This window comes from Daphnia pulicaria, chromosome 5, assembly GCF_021234035.1.
Source record: "Daphnia pulicaria isolate SC F1-1A chromosome 5, SC_F0-13Bv2, whole genome shotgun sequence".
NCBI classification, from domain to species: domain Eukaryota; kingdom Metazoa; phylum Arthropoda; class Branchiopoda; order Diplostraca; family Daphniidae; genus Daphnia; species Daphnia pulicaria.
The window spans coordinates 5,470,130-5,488,755 of NC_060917.1; the positions used below are offsets into that span (position 1 = coordinate 5,470,130).

At 41.6% G+C, this 18,626-nt stretch overlaps 3 protein-coding genes and 1 long non-coding RNA gene across 14 annotated transcripts; 3 read left to right on the forward strand and 1 right to left on the reverse strand.

Moving 5' to 3' along the window:
- Positions 1 to 20: 20 nt before the first annotated feature.
- On the forward strand, positions 21 to 7,546 carry LOC124341485. 10 transcript variants are annotated; one of them, XR_006918327.1, is made up of 10 exons: positions 21 to 334; positions 396 to 655; positions 737 to 946; positions 1,036 to 1,129; positions 1,204 to 1,362; positions 1,569 to 1,894; positions 3,730 to 5,120; positions 6,264 to 6,478; positions 6,607 to 6,838; positions 6,900 to 6,984. It is a non-coding gene; the product is annotated as an uncharacterized LOC124341485 (long non-coding RNA). The 10 variants fall into 10 exon arrangements; XR_006918328.1 differs by lacking the exon at positions 737 to 946 and having other exon boundaries at positions 3,730 to 4,559; positions 4,650 to 5,120; XR_006918323.1 differs by lacking the exons at positions 737 to 946; positions 6,900 to 6,984 and adding an exon at positions 7,460 to 7,546.
- LOC124341110 lies at positions 4,500 to 8,269 on the reverse strand. 2 transcript variants are annotated; one of them, XM_046794046.1, is made up of 5 exons: positions 7,803 to 8,269; positions 7,425 to 7,730; positions 7,079 to 7,294; positions 6,883 to 6,961; positions 4,500 to 4,814 (listed from the first exon to the last, which is right to left on the reverse strand). In XM_046794046.1, the coding sequence occupies exons 1-5, from the start codon at positions 8,223 to 8,225 to the stop codon at positions 4,681 to 4,683; spliced, it is 1,158 nt and encodes a 385-aa protein (XP_046650002.1). In that variant the 5' UTR covers positions 8,226 to 8,269; the 3' UTR covers positions 4,500 to 4,680. The 2 variants fall into 2 exon arrangements, with proteins under 2 accessions (XP_046650002.1, XP_046650001.1); XM_046794045.1 differs by having other exon boundaries at positions 6,883 to 7,294.
- Positions 8,270 to 8,913: 644 nt separating this feature from the next.
- LOC124341077 (alpha-L-fucosidase-like) lies at positions 8,914 to 11,424 on the forward strand. Its single transcript, XM_046793997.1, has 10 exons — positions 8,914 to 9,114; positions 9,177 to 9,343; positions 9,409 to 9,547; positions 9,616 to 9,722; positions 9,795 to 9,955; positions 10,021 to 10,222; positions 10,300 to 10,440; positions 10,540 to 10,702; positions 10,773 to 10,920; positions 10,983 to 11,424. Exons 1-10 carry the CDS (start codon positions 9,011 to 9,013, stop codon positions 11,073 to 11,075), a joined length of 1,425 nt encoding a protein of 474 aa, XP_046649953.1. The 5' UTR covers positions 8,914 to 9,010; the 3' UTR covers positions 11,076 to 11,424.
- A 440-nt stretch (positions 11,425 to 11,864) lies between these two features.
- On the forward strand, positions 11,865 to 16,180 carry LOC124340833 (chromatin-remodeling complex ATPase chain Iswi-like). The gene is made up of 14 exons (XM_046793555.1): positions 11,865 to 12,110; positions 12,189 to 12,251; positions 12,311 to 12,853; positions 12,927 to 13,214; positions 13,276 to 13,620; positions 13,682 to 13,822; positions 13,884 to 14,078; positions 14,141 to 14,422; positions 14,492 to 14,601; positions 14,667 to 14,790; positions 14,857 to 15,196; positions 15,259 to 15,410; positions 15,472 to 15,632; positions 15,700 to 16,180. Exons 1-14 carry the CDS (start codon positions 12,048 to 12,050, stop codon positions 16,004 to 16,006), a joined length of 3,114 nt encoding a protein of 1,037 aa, XP_046649511.1. The 5' UTR covers positions 11,865 to 12,047; the 3' UTR covers positions 16,007 to 16,180.
- Positions 16,181 to 18,626: the final 2,446 nt, after the last annotated feature.

Consider the following 18,626-nt stretch of genomic DNA (forward strand, 5'->3'; position numbering starts at 1 on the left):
TTTAAATTTGTTAAACTCTCTTTCATTCTGAATTCATTTTTCTTTTGTTTCATACCATTTAGCTAGCATGCCGTTTAGTCTCAATAAATCAACGTTGCCAATCAAAGCGTTATTCAATTATTTCGTTTGATTACATGTCAGCACATGTCATTGAGTCATTGTCTGTGCAGGTCTGTGTGTGAAGCCTGTTTAAAGTAGGCTATAACAACTTTCAAACCATCAGCCATTCAGATTTTCTTCAATGGAAGACAGTATAGAACAAATTTTAAAGAGGATCAAAGAAAAAGAGGAAATTTTACGAAAGCAGAAAATGGTCAAATTGCACAGAGCAAAGGTTCAAAAACTTACTCATTTCTTTTAAATCAGAGATATAACTCTTTTCATTTAAAAACCAGCACAATACCACTGAACTTGAAAACTTGATTAAAGAATGGCTGGGAGTGTGCCAACAAACTCTTCAAGATCTGGAACAGAAATTGAAAGATCAGTCGTCTGATTCTGCAGATTTCGGCATTGCAAAAATTCTTGCACATTTGAACATAGAGCCTGAGCTGGTTGGTTACAGTATTGAAGACGAAATGTTTACCAACTGAAGATGTATTCACTGTGTATATCCGTTTCAAGAGTTGTGTTCTGATGACATCTTCAAAATGCAGTAAGATTTCCATTTACCTAATCATTGTTAAGCCTAAATTCATTAGACTAATATGTAAATAATGTTCTCTTATTAAACTAGATTAAAATTTTAATGAGGAGCTGCTAGGTATAGGTTTGTTTTTCATGAAAAAGTAAAGCTTGAATTTTATTTTAACATGGAACCATACTGTACAGAGTAGATCAGTTGAGTTGAAACTGTAGTGGTAGTAAGAAATGTCAACAAGATGAATGTTCTTCTCCGGGTATGATTAACGAGCATGGAATCGTTGCGTACGCACTTTTACAGACGGTACGCCAGTTGCCAAAGTGTTCATGCAGCGGTGGACAACTAGACACTTAACCTTTGACCATTTTTATTTACTTTTTTTTATGGTTCAGCTTGCTTCACAATAGATAGTACTACGTAAAAAATGTGTACCGCCAAAGGAACAAACGACACGTGCAAAGTACATCCTTGCGACTAGATGTTCATGTGTGTATTCTTACACAATATGTTGATGAGTTTTCCAGCTACCGAGATACTGACCTATTCAACTTATTGTCAAGGTTTTCGAGTCTTGAAAGGACAGAGATAAATGTTCATCCGAATATCTCTCCAAGCAGAACCTGCAGTCTAGCACGTAACGGGATTAGTCTCAACATTGATCCCCCTGCACCCTGTCACAAGTGAATCCGAAAAACGTCCACTGCCGAAACAACACACACGTGAGTCACAAACACACACACCCGGAATCATATTTTTTCTTCCCCGCGCGCTAACTAGTCTTCATCACTGTGAATCAACACACGCTTGTACGGGCTGTGATGGATGAGTCGAAACCTGATCGAAAGCAAATTGCTTCTTCTTATTGTAATCGAGCCGTGTTAAAAATGTCCCGCCTTCTTTTTTCTCTCCTCTGGGCTGAGCTTAGGTGAACCATTTGGGTGGATCAGTTTGCACATGGAGAAACGAGGCGTGATGAGTAGGAGGGAATCGAGCGAAGCTAAAAATTCATTTGTTGCTGGTTGACAGTTTTACGACCGGCTTCCACACCTACTTCATTAGCGCTGCTCGACTCGGTTCCCTCCAACTCGTCTCACCATCAAAACACAACAAACACGGATCTCTATATATCTGCCACGAGGATATTCTGATGCCTTGATCAACATCTCGCCTAGCTAGTCTCTCTCTTCACCTTTTGGCGTATTATGACTAGCGACTGCGTCAGCTTCTACGGATCCACCCAGTTAAATGATGGTAAGAGCCAGCAGCAGCCTCCTCCTCCTTTGAAACGTAACCGACGTTAAAATTTCAAAAAGAAACGAGAGAGAAAGAGACTATTGACAGATTGAGAAAGGTTGGCTACTAAATGGTCTTGGGACTCTAGACAAATCTCAGGGAGGGCCCATTGAACGGAAACGTGCGCCGCAGGACCATCAAACTCGCGCGCGAGAGCGTCTCAAGTGGATCTTGGCTTTCCCGTCTCTCTGGCGGAATTAAGTCAGACAGCAGAGAAACAGGAAGCGAGCATTTCCTTCCCTTTCGGAAGCCGCCGCCACCTCCGAGAGAGTGCGTTTCTATTTTTCTTTGGGCTTTGACGAACTTCATGAACTTTTGAGACGAAAAAAAAAGTCGAGTCGTCTCGCAGTCAATAAGGGACTTGGTCATTGAAACCGGTCCAAATGTCTATGCAGCTTATTGATAACCAGGGCACACTGGGGTTTCTTTTTGCGCCAGACTCTCGCCAGCACTCGGTTCATCCTCATTCGAAAACTCCACCCCCTTTCGTCTCCTTTGTCATCCTCAAATATCAAACAGTCTTTTCAACTTGTCAATGGGATCGAATCTGATCTCTTTTGGTCTGTTTCAGAACCCAATCATTGTAGTCAAACAGATAAAAATCATTCCAGTTTTCCCAAAACTGATGGATGAAATAATCAGCTTTCTCAGCTCCGATATTTGAAGTTTTCTGAATGATTTGTACTACATCCGTGTGTTGAATTTTCGAAACGGGTTTGTTGATTGATAGATGTTTAGATGATGAAAGCTCATCCGTGGGTGTCTCAACAGCTAGAAGGGTTGTGAAATTCTTTATGTGCGCCAGTGAGAAAAGACTAAGAGTGGGCCGATGAGAGGCAGTCAAATTGTTTGTTCAGAGTCGGGTTTTCTTTCCAAAAAGTTAAAAGAGAAAAAAAGAGGGAGATCCGGAGGATATAGCCAGACCTCCAGAGAGGGAGAGGGGGAACCGGAATTTACTCGGAAACGTGTTTCACTCTACACTCCATTAGCAACGCGTGGACCCTGAAGACTATACCCATATGAAGAAGAACAGCTCCCTTTTTGTTTTAAGATATTTCTTTCTTTTTCGAAACACGCGCTCTCCAATTTCCCCCCTTCAACAGTTATATTTCTCTTCTTCTTTTCATCATCCAGCGTCAAAAGGACTGTACTCAAAAAGAGTGTGGCTATGTGCCCCATCGATCTGAATGGGACAGTTTGACCCGTGACCCTTGTGCTGTTATCTCGGTCAGGCCTCTTGGTAGAAAATTGGGCCAGAAAAGAGCAGGGAGGTCAGATAATAATGTTCACACTCTCATTAGCCATACAGCAGCAGCGTGTGCCATCCGACTATGAACTAATTGTCTTTTTTCGCCATTTTTACGAATCACACACAGACACCATTACGCGCTTTTCTGAATAATGATCCTTTTTTGGCCTAACTAAACTTTGTATCCGGTTACTGTATTGTTTGTTTTATCTTTCCCAAATTTGAAACAAGGATTTCTTACTGGGCGGTCGATTGACGTTTGCTAAATCACCCAGACGATTGGCGACGACCCACATTCATCTGTTATTCGGACACTGGTAAAAAAGTAACAGAAAAAAGAAAAACGAATAGTTTTTTTTTCTCCTGGCGTTTTGTCTTTTCTCCGCATTTGTTATAGAGACTCGAAAGTTTGTTTAACGTAGACCCCCAGTCTAAAAAAAAGGAAAGAAAGTTTGAGAGTTGTGATCTTTTTCCGGACCGTTGCAGCTGTTTGGTCCTGTCTCTTTTTCTCTCTTTATTTTATTTTTTTTTTTTCTTATTTCAGAATTAGAGAGAAAAACAGCAGTTGCCGGCTACTTGTTGTACGGTCGCAAAGTGGAGCTGAAAGCCGCGCAGGAAAAAAGAAAGAAAGAACCTTATGATATTACATATCTCTTTCACGAGCTTTTGACAGCACAGCTCTCGCTCCACACTATTGAAAACAACAGCAAAAATCGCTCCTGTATTTATGTTGCTTTTCTCCGACGACATTTCCCCCGTTGGAAGGTTCAAAAAATGGAAGGAAAAAATATTTTGATTGTTTTTATTATTATTTTCATTTGCTCGCGCGGCAATTTATTGGCATGGTGGTTGGAACGTCTTCTGGCTGGCTGAGAACGTGCCTTGCGTCGTGTCGGCCCGAGTTTAAAAATATCGCTCGTGTTTGACGGGTCAAAGAAAAAGAGAGGAAATGGAAGGCAACAGCTGCCGAGCTGCGCGACAAGTTGCCGACGAAGTGAAGGGATCCTCGGCGGGACCCGAAACTCGCGAGGATTAGACACGAAAAAAACCTATTTCCAGCTCTATGTAGGCAACCGTATATAATGTCCGTTGGGGCTTTCCAACTTGATCCACTTGGACAAGTGGAATGTCTTAAGTAATAGTCGTTTCGTTATAGCGTAAGCCAGCGGGGGCTGCCTACTTCTTCTTTTTTTAATTTTACTGGTCCTGTGTATGCGCAACGGAAAAGAAAAACAGGAAAAAAAACGGGGGATTTTTTGTTGTTGAGCGTGACAAATTTGTGTATTGATAACAACATAGCATAGTTCACCGAAATCATGGAGAAAAAAGTTCTATTGTTTTAAGTAGGATAAATATGTACAACAGTTTGAGGGGGTTAGTAAACAACTCGTGCGTTTCGATCTAGAGAATGAGTTTCATTTTCAAAATATTTTCCAATTGATAAAAAAATTTTCTTTTTCTTAGGAGAGAGAGAGAATATACTATATTTCAATCATCAGACTGTGCCGGTGTTGGTTGGAGCTGTGGTCGTGGTGCAAGTCGTGGCCAAACTCTCGACGATGAAGCTGAGCCGGTCGAGACTGGACGATCCCGGAGCGGATCCTTGCCCTCCACCAGATCCTTCATTACCTGTTGGTGATGCCAAAGAAAGAAATTAGTTTGATCAATTTTTGTTTTGAAAATTTTTTAAAATTGGTGCTTGAAATTGAATAAACATGAATCAGATTATCCGACAATGCCGCTTTTAATATCGACTGCTATAATTTTCGTTCGAAAAATGTCCTCGTGATATGTGAAATTTAAAGTTTAAAAAATGTATCTAGGCAAAGCTAAAACCCTATTTTAAAATAATAATAATAATAGTTTGGATTGCTTGTATAATTTGACGTTATTCTTTCCCTACGATGTTCATTTCTACCACCACGAGTTAAGAAGGTGCATCTGCTAAGTATTCTTTTTGCTTTTTCTTCAAATTTAAGTTTAAGTTGTCTGTCTAACAAGTAGCAAAGAATGAAAGATGATTAAATGATTGCTAGTCTGTTGTAACTTTAACCAATCTTGAGTGAGCTGAGATTTTTAATTAGTGGCAATGGCAAAGCTCGAAAGCCACTCTTGACTGTGGTGACATGGACAGCAAGTCTGTCGGTGTTACCCAAACAGGATTAATGGCTGATGGGTTACACATAAACCCTTTTGGCTGGTCCGAAAAAAAGACAAGACATTTTGAAAATCAGCAGATGACTGCAAAGTGCTGGGCAATAATGTCCGAGCTGAAGGTCAGTTTGGATTTTTGTCTTGTGGATGGCACACACACACACTGAACTTTTGCAGAAAACCAGACCTCGTCGCAGCGTGTGTTTTCCCTATTCGAGGGATCTCCTGTAGCTTTTGAGTGTTCCAAAAAGAAACAAAAAAGAGAGACTATATAGTTTCTTCGATCGCTCTTCAGCGGAAGTAACACACGTGGCTGGGGTCGTCTCCGATTCCACCCTCTTACACCTCATCTATAGCTATCCAGCATGCACTCCTTTTCTTTCCCCTTTCCCAATAGTAGCCATTAAAAAATCCTTGGCTTTCTCTCTCTCTCTCTCTGGAGTGCGATGGGAAGTTGACCGACAGCTTTATTTGAGAGTTCCTGTATACTCCTGGAGAGTCGAGTAATTCGACGACACAGACTTTTAAAAAAATACACGTACGAGAGCTCTTGGAAGAGGTAATAAAGTTCGTCCTAGAAGGGGGAAATCCGCTTTTACCGCAGAACAAACAGTTCGTAAATGCAGCCGTGGAAATGCGAATTTTGGGCACGACGATGTAATATTTTCTTTTGAATATATATTCGATGGATTGCGTCTGACGCCATAATAATATCGGCTCGAGACTAAATATCCGACGTCGTTTGACAGCAGCGTTTTCTTTTCTAAAATTAGTCGCGATGCCGTCGTCAAATTCGCTGTTAATGGCCTGTTAAACGGGTTTTACTTATTTCCTTTTTCATTTAATGGCCAGGATATGCAAGATGACGTCAGTCTGCTCTTCTTCTTTCAAAACTAACACTCTCATTTTAATTTGTCCCTCTAGGTGATCCAGATTCATAGGCGAAAAGGAAGAGCTGGTGGTGAGCAATCGATACCCTCTCGTGGTGGTAGTAAAAAAGGAAAAAAGGGAAGAAGAATGACATTTTTAAGACAAATTAGTTGAGACGTGGGAGCGCACATTGGAGATGGGAAGGCTCTTGGAGTGATTCCTCCTCCCTTGGTGGGAGGGATCATAAACGACTTCATTAGCCCTCACTGGTAAGAAGACGGTAATACTGTATAGCTTTTTATGTGGTCCAGGGACCGTGGGACACAAGTCGAGCACTTCTTCTTTTATCTTTAACTTTTTTTCTTTTGGAAACATTGAACACGTTGGTGAACAACAGGAACCAGCGAAGCAATCGAAACGGACTGTCTTAATATAATGGACGTGAGGAGAGACGTGAAGAAGCGCCGTGTTTTGGCTGGGCAACTGCTGACGGCGGCGACGACGGACAAGCGCGAGAGAGGTGCTCCCCGATATTGGAAAACGTAGGAGGACATTTTCTCTCGATACTCGTCAACACGGCAGTCAATCTGTTGTCTGCCCAACGTCCAAATGGCCGCCGCGTCGACAAGGTACGCAGAATGCTTTATTATCTAGTCGATTGAAATGAACTTACCGATTAACGGCGAGAAGTTGGTCAGACATTCGCTGAACTGATGAAGTCGAGTCTGGTAGTAGGCCACAACGTTCGTCATCTGCGCCAATAGAATAAAGAAGAAAAATGGATGGTGAAATTGTAGCGTAACCGGAGAGTGGTGAGAGCCATTCATTTGAACAAAAAGAGCGACGGGGTAAGTATATATATGACTTACGTAGCCGTTGTTGTGAACCGATATGGGTTCGTTGTCTCCTCTATTCTGGCCAGAATCGCCGCCGCCGCCCGATGTGGAAGGATCCCTCGAGGATGACAGCATGTCCTCCAACGACTCGATGTATTCGATGGCATTGCGCAGAATCTCCACTTTAGGCAGCCGCTGGCCCGGATTGTTGCTAGTCCGACGTTTCAGCGATTCAAAGGCTTCATTGACCTACCGTCGTGGTAAGTATAATCCATCCAATTAGTTCAAACCCCATTTTGGTTTTTTTTTCGCCAAAAATGGCACATTAGTAAACCCCCCTTTAGCTTTTGTTTTACAGCATTTAACTTTGAATTAATACCTTTCTTAAGCGTCTCCTCTCCCTCATTGTTGCAGCTTTACGCCGGTCGACGGTGACGTTCTTCTTTTTGCAAGCCTTGCAAGCCCAGAGCAGACAGCGACGTCCTTGGTGTCCGTCCAAATGATGTTGGGCGTTTTGATCGGCCACCGTCGACGCCACAGACGAGCCAGACGACGACGACGAAGATTCCGGCGCCAGGATGTGTCCGGACGTTGATTCGTCGCCGTCTGAATCCAGCGAGTCTTCCGTCTGAGACATGCTCCCGTACGTTGCGCAATCTTCTTCCGACGCCACCATGAACGAGTCCTTATTATTCGTATCAGAAAATTGCACATTATATTTCGTGGATTAATATTGGATTAGTTTGTCCGGTTTTACCTTTTCGATGGAAGACATTTGTTGACGTTGCTGGAAAAAGTGGCGCTGATCTTCACGGTCTGGATCCGGTTTGATTCCGTTGGTTGCGTAACCGGATTGGTGGAATGACGGGCGGCCAGTTGAGTAAAGCGGCATGAGATGTCCGCTGCTGGACGCGGCCAAGCTGTTCTCATCGGAACTCACCGAAACTGGTCGTGACGAAGGAGGCGACAAGGGAATGGCTGGATGACTGTTGTAAGGATCGGCATTGTGGTGCGAACCCGCCGACGACACGGCAGCAGCCGGATAATATTGGTACTGGTGAGACTGCGGATAACTTTGCTCGTAGCCGGGCTGCTGCGATTGTTGGATGGCACTACTCGGAGTATTCCAGAATCCGCCGTAAGTTTCTGCGTCGGTGTAGCGCCGATGATCAGACATCATTTCTCACCGTTTCAAATTCAAAATGTAATTTCAACAGGGGATAAACAAGGCACTTGTGAAGCGAGAAGGAGCGAGATTTTGTAGGAGCGCGATCGACCAGGCTCACCAAGTCACTGTGGAAGTTTCGGGATTTGACGTCGTCCTCTTATATCTTTTGACTTGATACCGAAAGGCGACCATCCAGAATAAGAAGAACAGCTTCCCTCTGTTGTGGGTTCAAACTTAAAACGAGGTGTAGAGTAGTAGTAGGGTCTTTGGGTATTGGGGGAGGAAATATTATGCGACACATGACTATTCACTTCTCAGAGTCCTTCCCCCCGTCTACTCCCATTGGTTGGGTCAGTCGTCCCAGACACGCCCACGCCTGTTGAGTTTCCGTTTCGACTAGGATCTAACAGCATCCTTCAATATTCGACCAAGTTTGAACACGGACTTGCTTAAATGTCTCACTTTTGTTTTAAATTTCTTTGTGAATTCTCAAGGGACTTATTTCGTCGATTGGATCGAATTTGGTTTTTTAATTATTTAAATTAGTTCCATTCATCCAAGGACTTTGATGCATATTTCTTTCGAATGTAATTAAATGAACCGATTGAATGGACCGTTAAAATAACAGGGAACGATTTAATAATAATAATGTTGCTCAATGTTTGGTTTATCTTTTGTGTAGGTCATCAACGCGTTGAGAAATTTGACGACCGATATCAGCTGGAGATAAGATAAAGAGACTCGTTCCTTTTTGCCGTCGGGAGAAGTGGACCTTTTAGTTTGTTGTTGTGGCGACCATGAAGATACTTGTGCTTTTAAAGTTGGCAACTGTTTTGACAGTTATTTCGGCTGATTTTCTCAACAAGAACAATGCAGAAGACGATGTGTTTGACGTCAATTTGTAAGCATTTGCCAATTGATATTTACATGAAAAAGTTATGCCATAACTCGATTTGATTACAGAGAAAATGAAGAACAAGCCAACAACAAGCGGTTCACTCCTGACTGGGAAAGCTTGGACACTCGAGAAATACCGTCCTGGTTTGATTATGCCAAATTCGGGATTTTTATTCACTGGGGAGTTTTCTCTGTCCCCTCGTTTGGCGAATGGTTTTGGTACAATTGGAAGGGTACCCATTTCACAAAAACAATTTTCTTTCTATCCTTGTTCTTCATGTTATTTTGTTCACTCTAGAGAAAAGTCCTCCTTTCGTGGAGTTTATGGAGAAGAACTATCCGCCCGGTTTCACTTATGCGAATTTCGCCCAACAATTCCGCGCCGAATTTTTCGATCCGAATCACTGGGCTGAAATACTCAAGAGTTCAGGGGCCAAGTATGCAATGAACATTTTTAATTTTTGGAAGGCGAAATAACTTTTGATGATGAACACATATTTCACAGATACGTCGTCCTGACAAGCAAGCACCACGAAGGGTTCACTCTTTGGCCGTCAAAGTATTCCTGGAACTGGAATGCCATGGATGTTGGACCCAAACGAGATCTCGTCGGTAAGATTTTTCCCAATTCGTTAATAGGTTTTTTCTTTTTAAAAAAAGGGCGGCGGTTATTTCTTGCCACAGGTGAATTGGCCGAAGCCATTAGAGAGAAAACGAACATGCATTTCGGTCTGTATCACAGTTTGTACGAATGGTATCACCCCCTTTACCTTCAAGATAAAGCCAACAATTTCGAGACGCAAGATTTTGTCAGGTTGAAAACGATGCCCGAACTGTACGAATTGGTAAGAATCATCAAAAGACTTATGCGACCTGTTTCCCAGGGTTTGTTTTGATTGGTCTTTATTAGGTAAACACTTATAAACCGGACGTCATTTGGTCGGATGGCGACTGGGAAGCCAGCGAGAAATACTGGGACACACTCAACTTCCTGGCCTGGCTTTACAACGACAGTCCAGTACGTCACACGGTGGTCGTGAATGATCGGTGGGGACATGGCGTTGGGTGTAAACACGGCGATTTCGTGAATTGTCAAGACAGATACAATCCAGGTAAGAGGACAGCTAAGCTTGCCAAAACGATTTGTAAGTTAATAGATGACGCACTTGGCGTCGGTGGGGAAAAAAAGGTGTTTTGCAGACGCGTAAATGGGAGAACGCCATGACGATCGACAAAGAAGCCTGGGCCTTCCGACGTAACGCCCGCCTTTCCGACTTTCTAACGACTCGGGAGTTGATCGAGACGCTTGTGACCACCGTCAGTTGCGGAGGTAAATATTCCGGGGGGGAGATGACGGCTTTACGAGCCGCGACCATTCCTTCTAGATTTGATTGGCTCGTATTTTTACAAACGTGCTTGCTGAGAGCAGGAAATTTATTGATGAATATCGGGCCCACGGCGGACGGCGTGATTCGTCCAATATTCGAAGAGCGTCTGCGCGACGTCGGGTCGTGGTTGCAAGTCAACGGCGAAGCTATTTTCGGAACTCGTCCGTGGACACTCCAAAATGATACTCTAACCAGCAATGTTTGGTAAGTCATTTTACCGATGATGTGATTCTTCTCCAGGGATTCTTGAAACCATCGAGATATCATATCATAGGTACACCAGTAAGAGAATTTTCATATGGAAGTACGTGTACGGAATAACTCTACGATGGCCGGAAAACAACACCCTAATGATCGGAGCTCCAGTTCCATTGACTGATGGATCTGTCGTCACTTTGCTGGGATACAAAGATCCATTAAAAGTATTTCAACATTTCTATAACAAATTTGCAATGAAGAATAACTAAGCCATTTGTTTTTCTAGTGGAGTATTTTTAAAGGCGTCCTATCAATCCAATTTCCTGAAATGAATAAAGTCGAGAGCCAGTGGGGATGGACAGTGAAATTCGCCATATAATAATAATTGACTACTTACTAATTGTTAAAAAATTGTTTCGCATAAACATGTTGCTGGTAGAACCACAATTGGTTCTGATGATTTTGTTTGGTTTGAAATTTAATTGACTTATTTTTTCCAGTACTACACTGTTTCTATGTGTGTATGTGATTTTATGACTGCGAGTTGGAGCAGAGGATCTTGTTTCACTTTCAGACGGTAGTAAAAACGAAGAGGAGCTCTGCTGTATCCACGCAACCCCCCTGCGCGAAAAGAGGATTAGTCTCTCCGATCAACTGCGTTGGAGGTCTTGGTTTATTGTCTGTATTTTCCCAACACTTTGGGTGAAATTAAATTCTATGCAATATTACTTAAAAACAACAACTTTTTTAACCAGTAGGAACACTGTACCGATCTAGTAAATGTACAACATTTTAATCAAATCAAGTGTTTAAATATCCATGATCAAATTTCGACGAATATTAGACGACTGACTAACTGACTTACGTCATGAAGGCCGAATAAAAAAAAAAAGAATAATTTTGTCGTTGATCCCGCGTCATTCAAGTGTCGCTTTACGAGTTTACGGGTAAAATAAAATTGTGATAGGAAATAATTAAGGAAGAAAAGACCGAAGGCAAGTCCACGATACAATAAATTTGTTAAGATTAATTTTTTTTTAAATTTGAATTCAAATTGAAAAAAATTTTAAATTTTAAAGAACGAGAAAAAGCCCTAAGGGCTAAGGCAATTGCTCTTCACGCGTGCAGCATATATTCAATTTCGACGACTTGGCAACGCCTTTCGCGGACTCGCTCTTTGTCAGTCGCTTTTTCCCGTTGTCCGTTGTTAAACCGGCGTAACGGCGTTGTTGTGTTGTTGCAAGAACTGAGTGAGATATCTCAACTTATTTAACGAGAGCAATCGTCTATTTCTTGATACTTGGCGTTTAAAAGTTCGACTTTTTGAAGCGTGGTTACCCTCTCAATCGACATGTCGAAATCAGAGGAGGAAAGTAGCCCTATGGAAACTCCAGCTGATACTGGCGAAAATTCTGTAAGTCCCATCACGATTGTTTTGTTTCAATTTGAAACTATTTGACATTCATTAATTTTCTCATGTTGAATTTAATAGCAAACAGAGTCTTCATCCCGATCATCCCTTTCTAAAGGCAAAGATGACTTTGACAAGAAAACGGTAAGTGTTTTTCTGTAACAGTTTTGGGAATTGTTTGTTGACAAAAATTGTTTCTGTAGGAAGTGGACCGTAGCAAGAGGTTTGACTATCTCTTGAAACAAACTGAGCTTTTCGGTCATTTCATGGCAGCTCCAGGAACCAAAGCTCCATCAAGCCCCTTGAAACTGAAACCAGGAAGACCCCGCAAAGAAAAGAAAATAGCAGAAGCGGGAGATAACAGACATAGAAAGACTGAAGAAGAAGAAGATGAGGAATTGATGGAGGAAGTCAAGGCTGCTGAGAAAGCTGCCCTTGTTACACGCTTTGATACATCACCATTTTACATCAAAGGCGGTGAGATGAGGGACTATCAAGTTCGTGGTCTCAATTGGATGATTTCATTGTATGAAAACGGCATTAATGGTATTCTGGCTGATGAGATGGGTCTGGGAAAAACCCTTCAGACAATCTCTTTGTTGGGATACATGAAGCACTACCGCAACATTAATGGACCTCACATGGTTATTGTACCAAAATCAACACTTGCCAATTGGATGAATGAATTCAAAAAGTGGTGCCCCACCCTTCGTGCCGTGTGCCTCACTGGAGATCAAGAAACAAGGGTATGTTTTTTTGTGTTTTATAAATGTAAATTTAGTACTTTGTTGCATTGCTGAAATCATCATATTTTCGTAGGCCAATATCGTTCGCGATGAAATCATGCCAGGTGAATGGGATGCATGCGTTACCTCCTATGAAATCGTCATGAAAGAACGAGCTGTATTCAAGAAGTTCAACTGGCGATACATGGTTATCGACGAAGCACATCGTATCAAAAACGAAAAATCCAAACTTTCAGAAATTGTCCGCGAGTTCAAAACATCTAACCGTCTACTGATCACCGGAACACCTCTTCAGAACAACTTGCACGAACTCTGGGCTCTACTTAACTTTCTTTTGCCAGACATCTTCAACAATTCAGAGGTAATGTTCTCTATTTTATCGTTAACTCTTTGCAGCTTCTTAACTGTCGTCAATCGTTTAGGATTTCGATGAATGGTTTAACGCCAACAACTGTCTTGGAGACGATTCTCTGATCCATCGTCTGCATGCCGTTCTACGACCTTTCCTTCTCCGTCGTCTTAAGGCCGAAGTAGAAAAACGACTGAAACCTAAGAAGGAAGTTAAAGTCTATATCGGCCTTAGCAAGATGCAGCGTGAGATGTACACCAAGATTTTGATGAGAGATATTGATATTGTGAATGGTGCCGGAAAGTTGGAAAAGATGCGTCTTCAAAATATTCTTATGCAGCTTCGCAAATGTTGTAACCATCCTTACCTGTTTGACGGAGCTGAACCTGGGCCACCCTACACTACCGATGAGCACATTGTGAGTTCATTTCTTGTCTTGTTTAAATGTTGTACTTACAAAACGATTGTATTTTTCCTAGGTTTACAATTGTGGCAAGATGGTTATCTTGGACAAACTGTTGCCTAAACTGAAAGCCCAAGGATCTCGTGTGCTTATTTTTAGCCAAATGACCCGTATGTTGGACATCTTAGAGGATTATTCCCTCTGGAGAGGTTACAATGTAAGAAGAATTAAACTAATTTTTTTTAAAACCCAACTGAACGTTATTTGAATTCTTTCAGTACTGTCGTCTCGATGGCAGCACTCCTCACGAGGATCGACATCGTCAAATTGAAGAGTATAATGCACCAGACAGCAAGAAGTTTTTATTTATGCTTTCTACTCGTGCTGGAGGTTTGGGTATTAACTTGGCCACCGCTGACGTTGTCGTACTTTTTGACTCAGATTGGAATCCTCAAATGGATCTTCAGGCTATGGTATTATCTGATAACACATTGAGGTTACTTTTCAGGTTAATTTACTGTTTCAACTAATGTAGGATCGAGCCCATCGTATCGGTCAGCTGAAGCAGGTTAGGGTGTTTCGGTTCATCACAGACAATACAGTGGAAGAAAAGATTGTTGAGAAGGCCGAAGTGAAATTGCGTCTTGACAAATTGGTTATTCAACAAGGGCGATTACTTGACAAAACCAACAGCGCCCTCAACAAAGATGAAATGCTCAACATGATCAGACACGGAGCAGATCACGTTTTTGCCTCCAAAGACTCCGACATCACAGACGAAGACATAGAATCTATTTTAGCCAAAAGCGAAAACAGAGTAAGTTTGCTTTGTATAAATATGGAGCGATATTTTGAGTAATTTGCATCTTCTATTGTTATTTTTTAGACACAAGAAGTTGCTGAACGTCTCGAGAAACTCGGAGAATCATCGCTCCGTAATTTCACTTTGGACGCCCCAACAGAGTCCGTCTACCAGTTCGAAGGCGAAGACTATCGGTAATACCACATCTAGCTTTGTAATCATGGAACATGCTTTACATGGAAAATTTTTTGTTGCACAGAGAGAAACAAAAGTCGATTGTTGGTGCCTGGATTGAACCGCCTAAACGTGAGCGTAAGGCCAACTATGCCGTCGATGCATATTTTAGGGAAGCTCTTCGAGTTACAGAACCCAAAGCTCCCAAGGTAAGACCCCGATATTTATTGCATCAGTTCGAAAAATCCTCTGTATCACTTCTTCAATTTACTTAGGCTCCTCGACCACCTAAACAACCCATCGTGCAAGACTTCCAGTTTTTCCCGCCACGGCTATTTGAGTTGCTTGATCAAGAGATTTATCATTACCGTAAAACGGTCGGCTACAAGGTTCCACGTAACCCTGAGCTGGGAGCTGAAGCTGCCAAAGTCCAACGAGAGGAACAAAGGAAGATTGATGAAGCCGAGCAACTAACGGACGACGAGCAGGCGGAGAAGGAAAGTCTTTTAACTCAGGGTTTTATATCGTGGACGAAGCGGGACTTCAACCAGTTTATTAAAGCAAATGAGAAATATGGCCGAGATGATGTTGAATATATGACAAAAGAAGTTGAAGGTGTGTATGTAAGACAGCCCAAGAGTTAAACTTTTAATTAACACTTTAATTTGGATTATCAGGTAAAACCCCAGAAGAAGTGATGGAATACAGTGCAATTTTCTGGGAGCGATGCCATGAGCTGCAGGATATTGATCGAATCATGGCTCAAATTGAGCGCGGCGAAGCCAAAATCCAACGCCGGACGTCGATCAAGAGAGCTCTCGATACTAAGGTAAACTAATTTGTCAGAAGTATAAAAATATTGTGAATACTGATTTTTAATTTTTTTCCAGATGTCAAAGTATCGAGCACCGTTCCATCAATTGCGCATTGCTTATGGAACTAACAAAGGCAAAAATTACACTGAAGAAGAAGATCGCTTTCTGGTTTGTATGCTGCACCGTCTAGGGTTTGACAAAGAGAACGTGTACGAAGAGCTGCGAGCCGCTGTTAGGTATGATTAGACGTTTTGCTATCAACTTTGATTAGTCACCTTCAACTTTCTTTCTCTTTGCCCACAGATCTGCTCCGCAGTTCCGCTTCGATTGGTTCCTTAAATCGCGCACAGCTATGGAGTTGCAGAGGCGATGCAATACTCTAATTACCTTAATAGAAAGAGAAGTTCAAGAGTGGGAGGAAAAGGAGAAAGTAGACAAGAAGAAGCGTGGTCCGAAGACCAGCATTGGATCTAAAGTTGAAGCAACTCCGAAATTAGAGGACGATGGAGCCAAAAGTGAAGCAACGCCTACGAAGGGCTCCAAACGCAAGAGCGAATCAGCGGTTGGTACACCGGAAACAAAAGGACGAGGAAAGAAAAAGAGAACTTGAAGTGTCAATCTCGCTAATAATATCGTAAAACAAATTTCTGACCGACGGAACGAACATTATTAAAATGATTCTTTAAATGAGCCATTCCTGCTCCCTTTCTTTTAAAATTTCTCATGGTATTTACCGATTCGATTAATGTACGATTTCGTGACCCAATACACCTTAAATCTGAAATTCGTTTGCGATGTAAATCAATCAGTGAAGGATTGCAATTCCGTCGGACGATTTGTTCATATGCTGTTAAGTTGACATATTAGAGACAAATAAATATTGATGAATAACTATATTTCAACGTTAAAATTGACTTAAGCGTGGGAAATGCGTATGGACTCGACGAACGTAAAATAAGTTGCTCTGTCGGACAGCGCCATATCCGCCGGTGCGGGGATTCTGGGAGGCTTCAGAAAACGAGGTTAAAAATCTAAGAATGTATTGTGTAATAAGAACAACTTTTTGAAAGGAGGATAGAAATTACAGTTTTGAGAATTATCTAGTTGCAAATGGTTATAACCAGGTAATAATAAATAAAATGATAATAATCATAAAAAATGAACGCGCGCTTGAGCGATATTTTCTAATTCGTTTGGCAACGTGCTCCGCAATCCACTTTCTATGAATTAGGGTTTGAATGACGGCGTGGTTTCGTTCGGCCTTTGGGGCCATTGGGGGGGACCGAGTGTATAAATAGTCTTGCATCCTCTCACTACAGCCCTGATTAAGTATCTGTTGGAGCAGAGAATGACGTCGCAAAATGAGGTGAGCTTTAATTTCTTTTGTCTATTGTTAATTGTAATATTCCATGCGTAACTGAAGTATTTAAAGATTATATTGGCAGCATTCAATTCTGTAGAATATGTTGGTATATTTATAGTCTCTAAAAAGCTTTTATGTATCAGTAGTTTTTTCATGAATAATTTCATATTCCTTTTCGCGTGGGCTGTCCCACGTGGCACTAAAGATGCTTGAGCGAATTTTAAGACTAAGAAAGTTGTTAAAGAAATCTTCCAAGTATGTCAGAACTGCCGGTGCTAATGTACAATTCCTCTTGATTTTTCAGGTGTTCACTAAATGTTGCTGCTTACACCTTCAGCTACTCAATTGTGGAGGGATTGATCGATAAAGTGTCTAGAAATGGTAAGAAAACTTAATTTAACAGGGCTCTTTTTGCTTGATGATGAACCTTAAAATGTCTTGATAGGAATTGCCGTCTGATCACATTGATGATTTTTTAATTCTGAAGCATATTTTATTGCAACATTTTTCCATTGCGATAACAATTTCTAACCTGGTTTTTTATATTACAGGCATGGATGGGCAACTTTTACTGCTAGTTTGTGAATGCTACAGGCTGCCTTTTTGGTGTTAAGAAAGAAAAACAAGCTGGAGGTATGTTCATATGGGATGCTTATCTGCATTTTTCTTTCACATGATGTTGTAATTTGCGACTGAGGCCTGATTCTGCTGGACATGCCTGCGTCCTTTATGGTAGATCTTGCTCTTTGGTGATACTGTGCTATCTGACACTATATTGATGGTCTCATATTATGTTCTTGGTTTGTATGTTGACTGATTGCTGTTTCATTCTCTAGGTGTTGTCAGGTAGTCTTGGCAATCATACTTCAGTGCCTGAAGAATCCTGGATGGTCTGCTCTTGGAGGTGAGGTATTTTTTTTTACTCGTTTCAAATATGCATCGTCGATTAGTGATCTCTCTCCATTTTGGGGTTTCACATTTGCACCGGTGCTAGATCAATGCTGTACGTACCAGCTGGTGACTTTACTCAATGGAGTGCACCTTCTAGAATACTACCGATAACTTCATAGAATCTCTTGTGGATTTGTTTAACTTAAATTTTGTAAATTGCAGGTGCTTTTTTCCTGAGCTGATGCACATGGTGTCTTTCCCTACCGACTGCTTGCTTCAAGGTAGGCGATTCTTTACACTTCTTTGTTAATTTCGAGAATCTTACCCCACCATTGCAATCGTTCGTTGATTGGTGTTTGAAAGTTCTCGTAGATAAAAGTGGAATATTCATCCACTGAATGATCTTCGTGATCATATCGGTCAGATTTTATTCCAACATGTTCTTTACTAGTTATTGTGATGGCTAGCCGGTGTGGAGGAATTGAATTTTCACCGGTTTTTGTTTCTTTCGTTAGTGCGTTCGTTTGTTCAAGGCCTCCGGTTCCGTCGTGTCGGTTTATTCACTTGCGGCGCTAGGTACGTTTCTTTTCCGCTTCATTCATTTGAGATTAGCACACTTTGCATTCTTGTGAATGCCGAGTTCTATTCATCTCACAAAGTATCTTCCGTATCTAACGCGTCCTTTGTCATCAATAGCGTTGGGCGTTTTAGATTCGGATACATTTCGAAAAATTGTTATTGTTTATTTATCTTGTTTTTACTATTCGTATAGGGTTAACAAGGAACTCAAGCTGTCGGTCAACAGCAGGATCGATGCGTGTGCCCTGTTTCGCTAGGTACGTTTGCGTCAGTAATGGAAGAATTTGCACGTTGATAGTCTGGCTTATTCTGAAATATGGAGTAGTTGGAAGAATTAAGTGCTACAATATATGGAATTTCTGCAGAGCTGGGTGGAAAAATTTGCCGCAACAGTTTT

Excerpts from the sequence above, each read along its gene's own strand:
- LOC124341110 (XM_046794045.1), bottom strand. The coding sequence starts at position 8,225 with ATGATGTCTGATCATCGGCGCTACACCGACGCAGAAACTTACGGCGGA. Across the intron at positions 7,731-7,802 it reads AAATGTCTTCCATCGAAAAG|GACTCGTTCATGGTGGCGTC; the intron begins GTAAAACCGGAC and ends ACGAATAATAAG. Across the intron at positions 7,295-7,424 it reads AGAGGAGACGCTTAAGAAAG|GTCAATGAAGCCTTTGAATC; the intron begins GTATTAATTCAA and ends CCACGACGGTAG.
- LOC124341077 (XM_046793997.1), top strand. The coding sequence starts at position 9,011 with ATGAAGATACTTGTGCTTTTAAAGTTGGCAACTGTTTTGACAGTTATT. Across the intron at positions 10,223-10,299 it reads TCAAGACAGATACAATCCAG|GTGTTTTGCAGACGCGTAAA; the intron begins GTAAGAGGACAG and ends GGGGAAAAAAAG. Across the intron at positions 10,921-10,982 it reads GATACAAAGATCCATTAAAA|TGGAGTATTTTTAAAGGCGT; the intron begins GTATTTCAACAT and ends TTGTTTTTCTAG.
- LOC124340833 (XM_046793555.1), top strand. The coding sequence starts at position 12,048 with ATGTCGAAATCAGAGGAGGAAAGTAGCCCTATGGAAACTCCAGCTGAT. Across the intron at positions 12,854-12,926 it reads CTGGAGATCAAGAAACAAGG|GCCAATATCGTTCGCGATGA; the intron begins GTATGTTTTTTT and ends ATATTTTCGTAG. Across the intron at positions 14,602-14,666 it reads TTCGAAGGCGAAGACTATCG|AGAGAAACAAAAGTCGATTG; the intron begins GTAATACCACAT and ends TTTGTTGCACAG.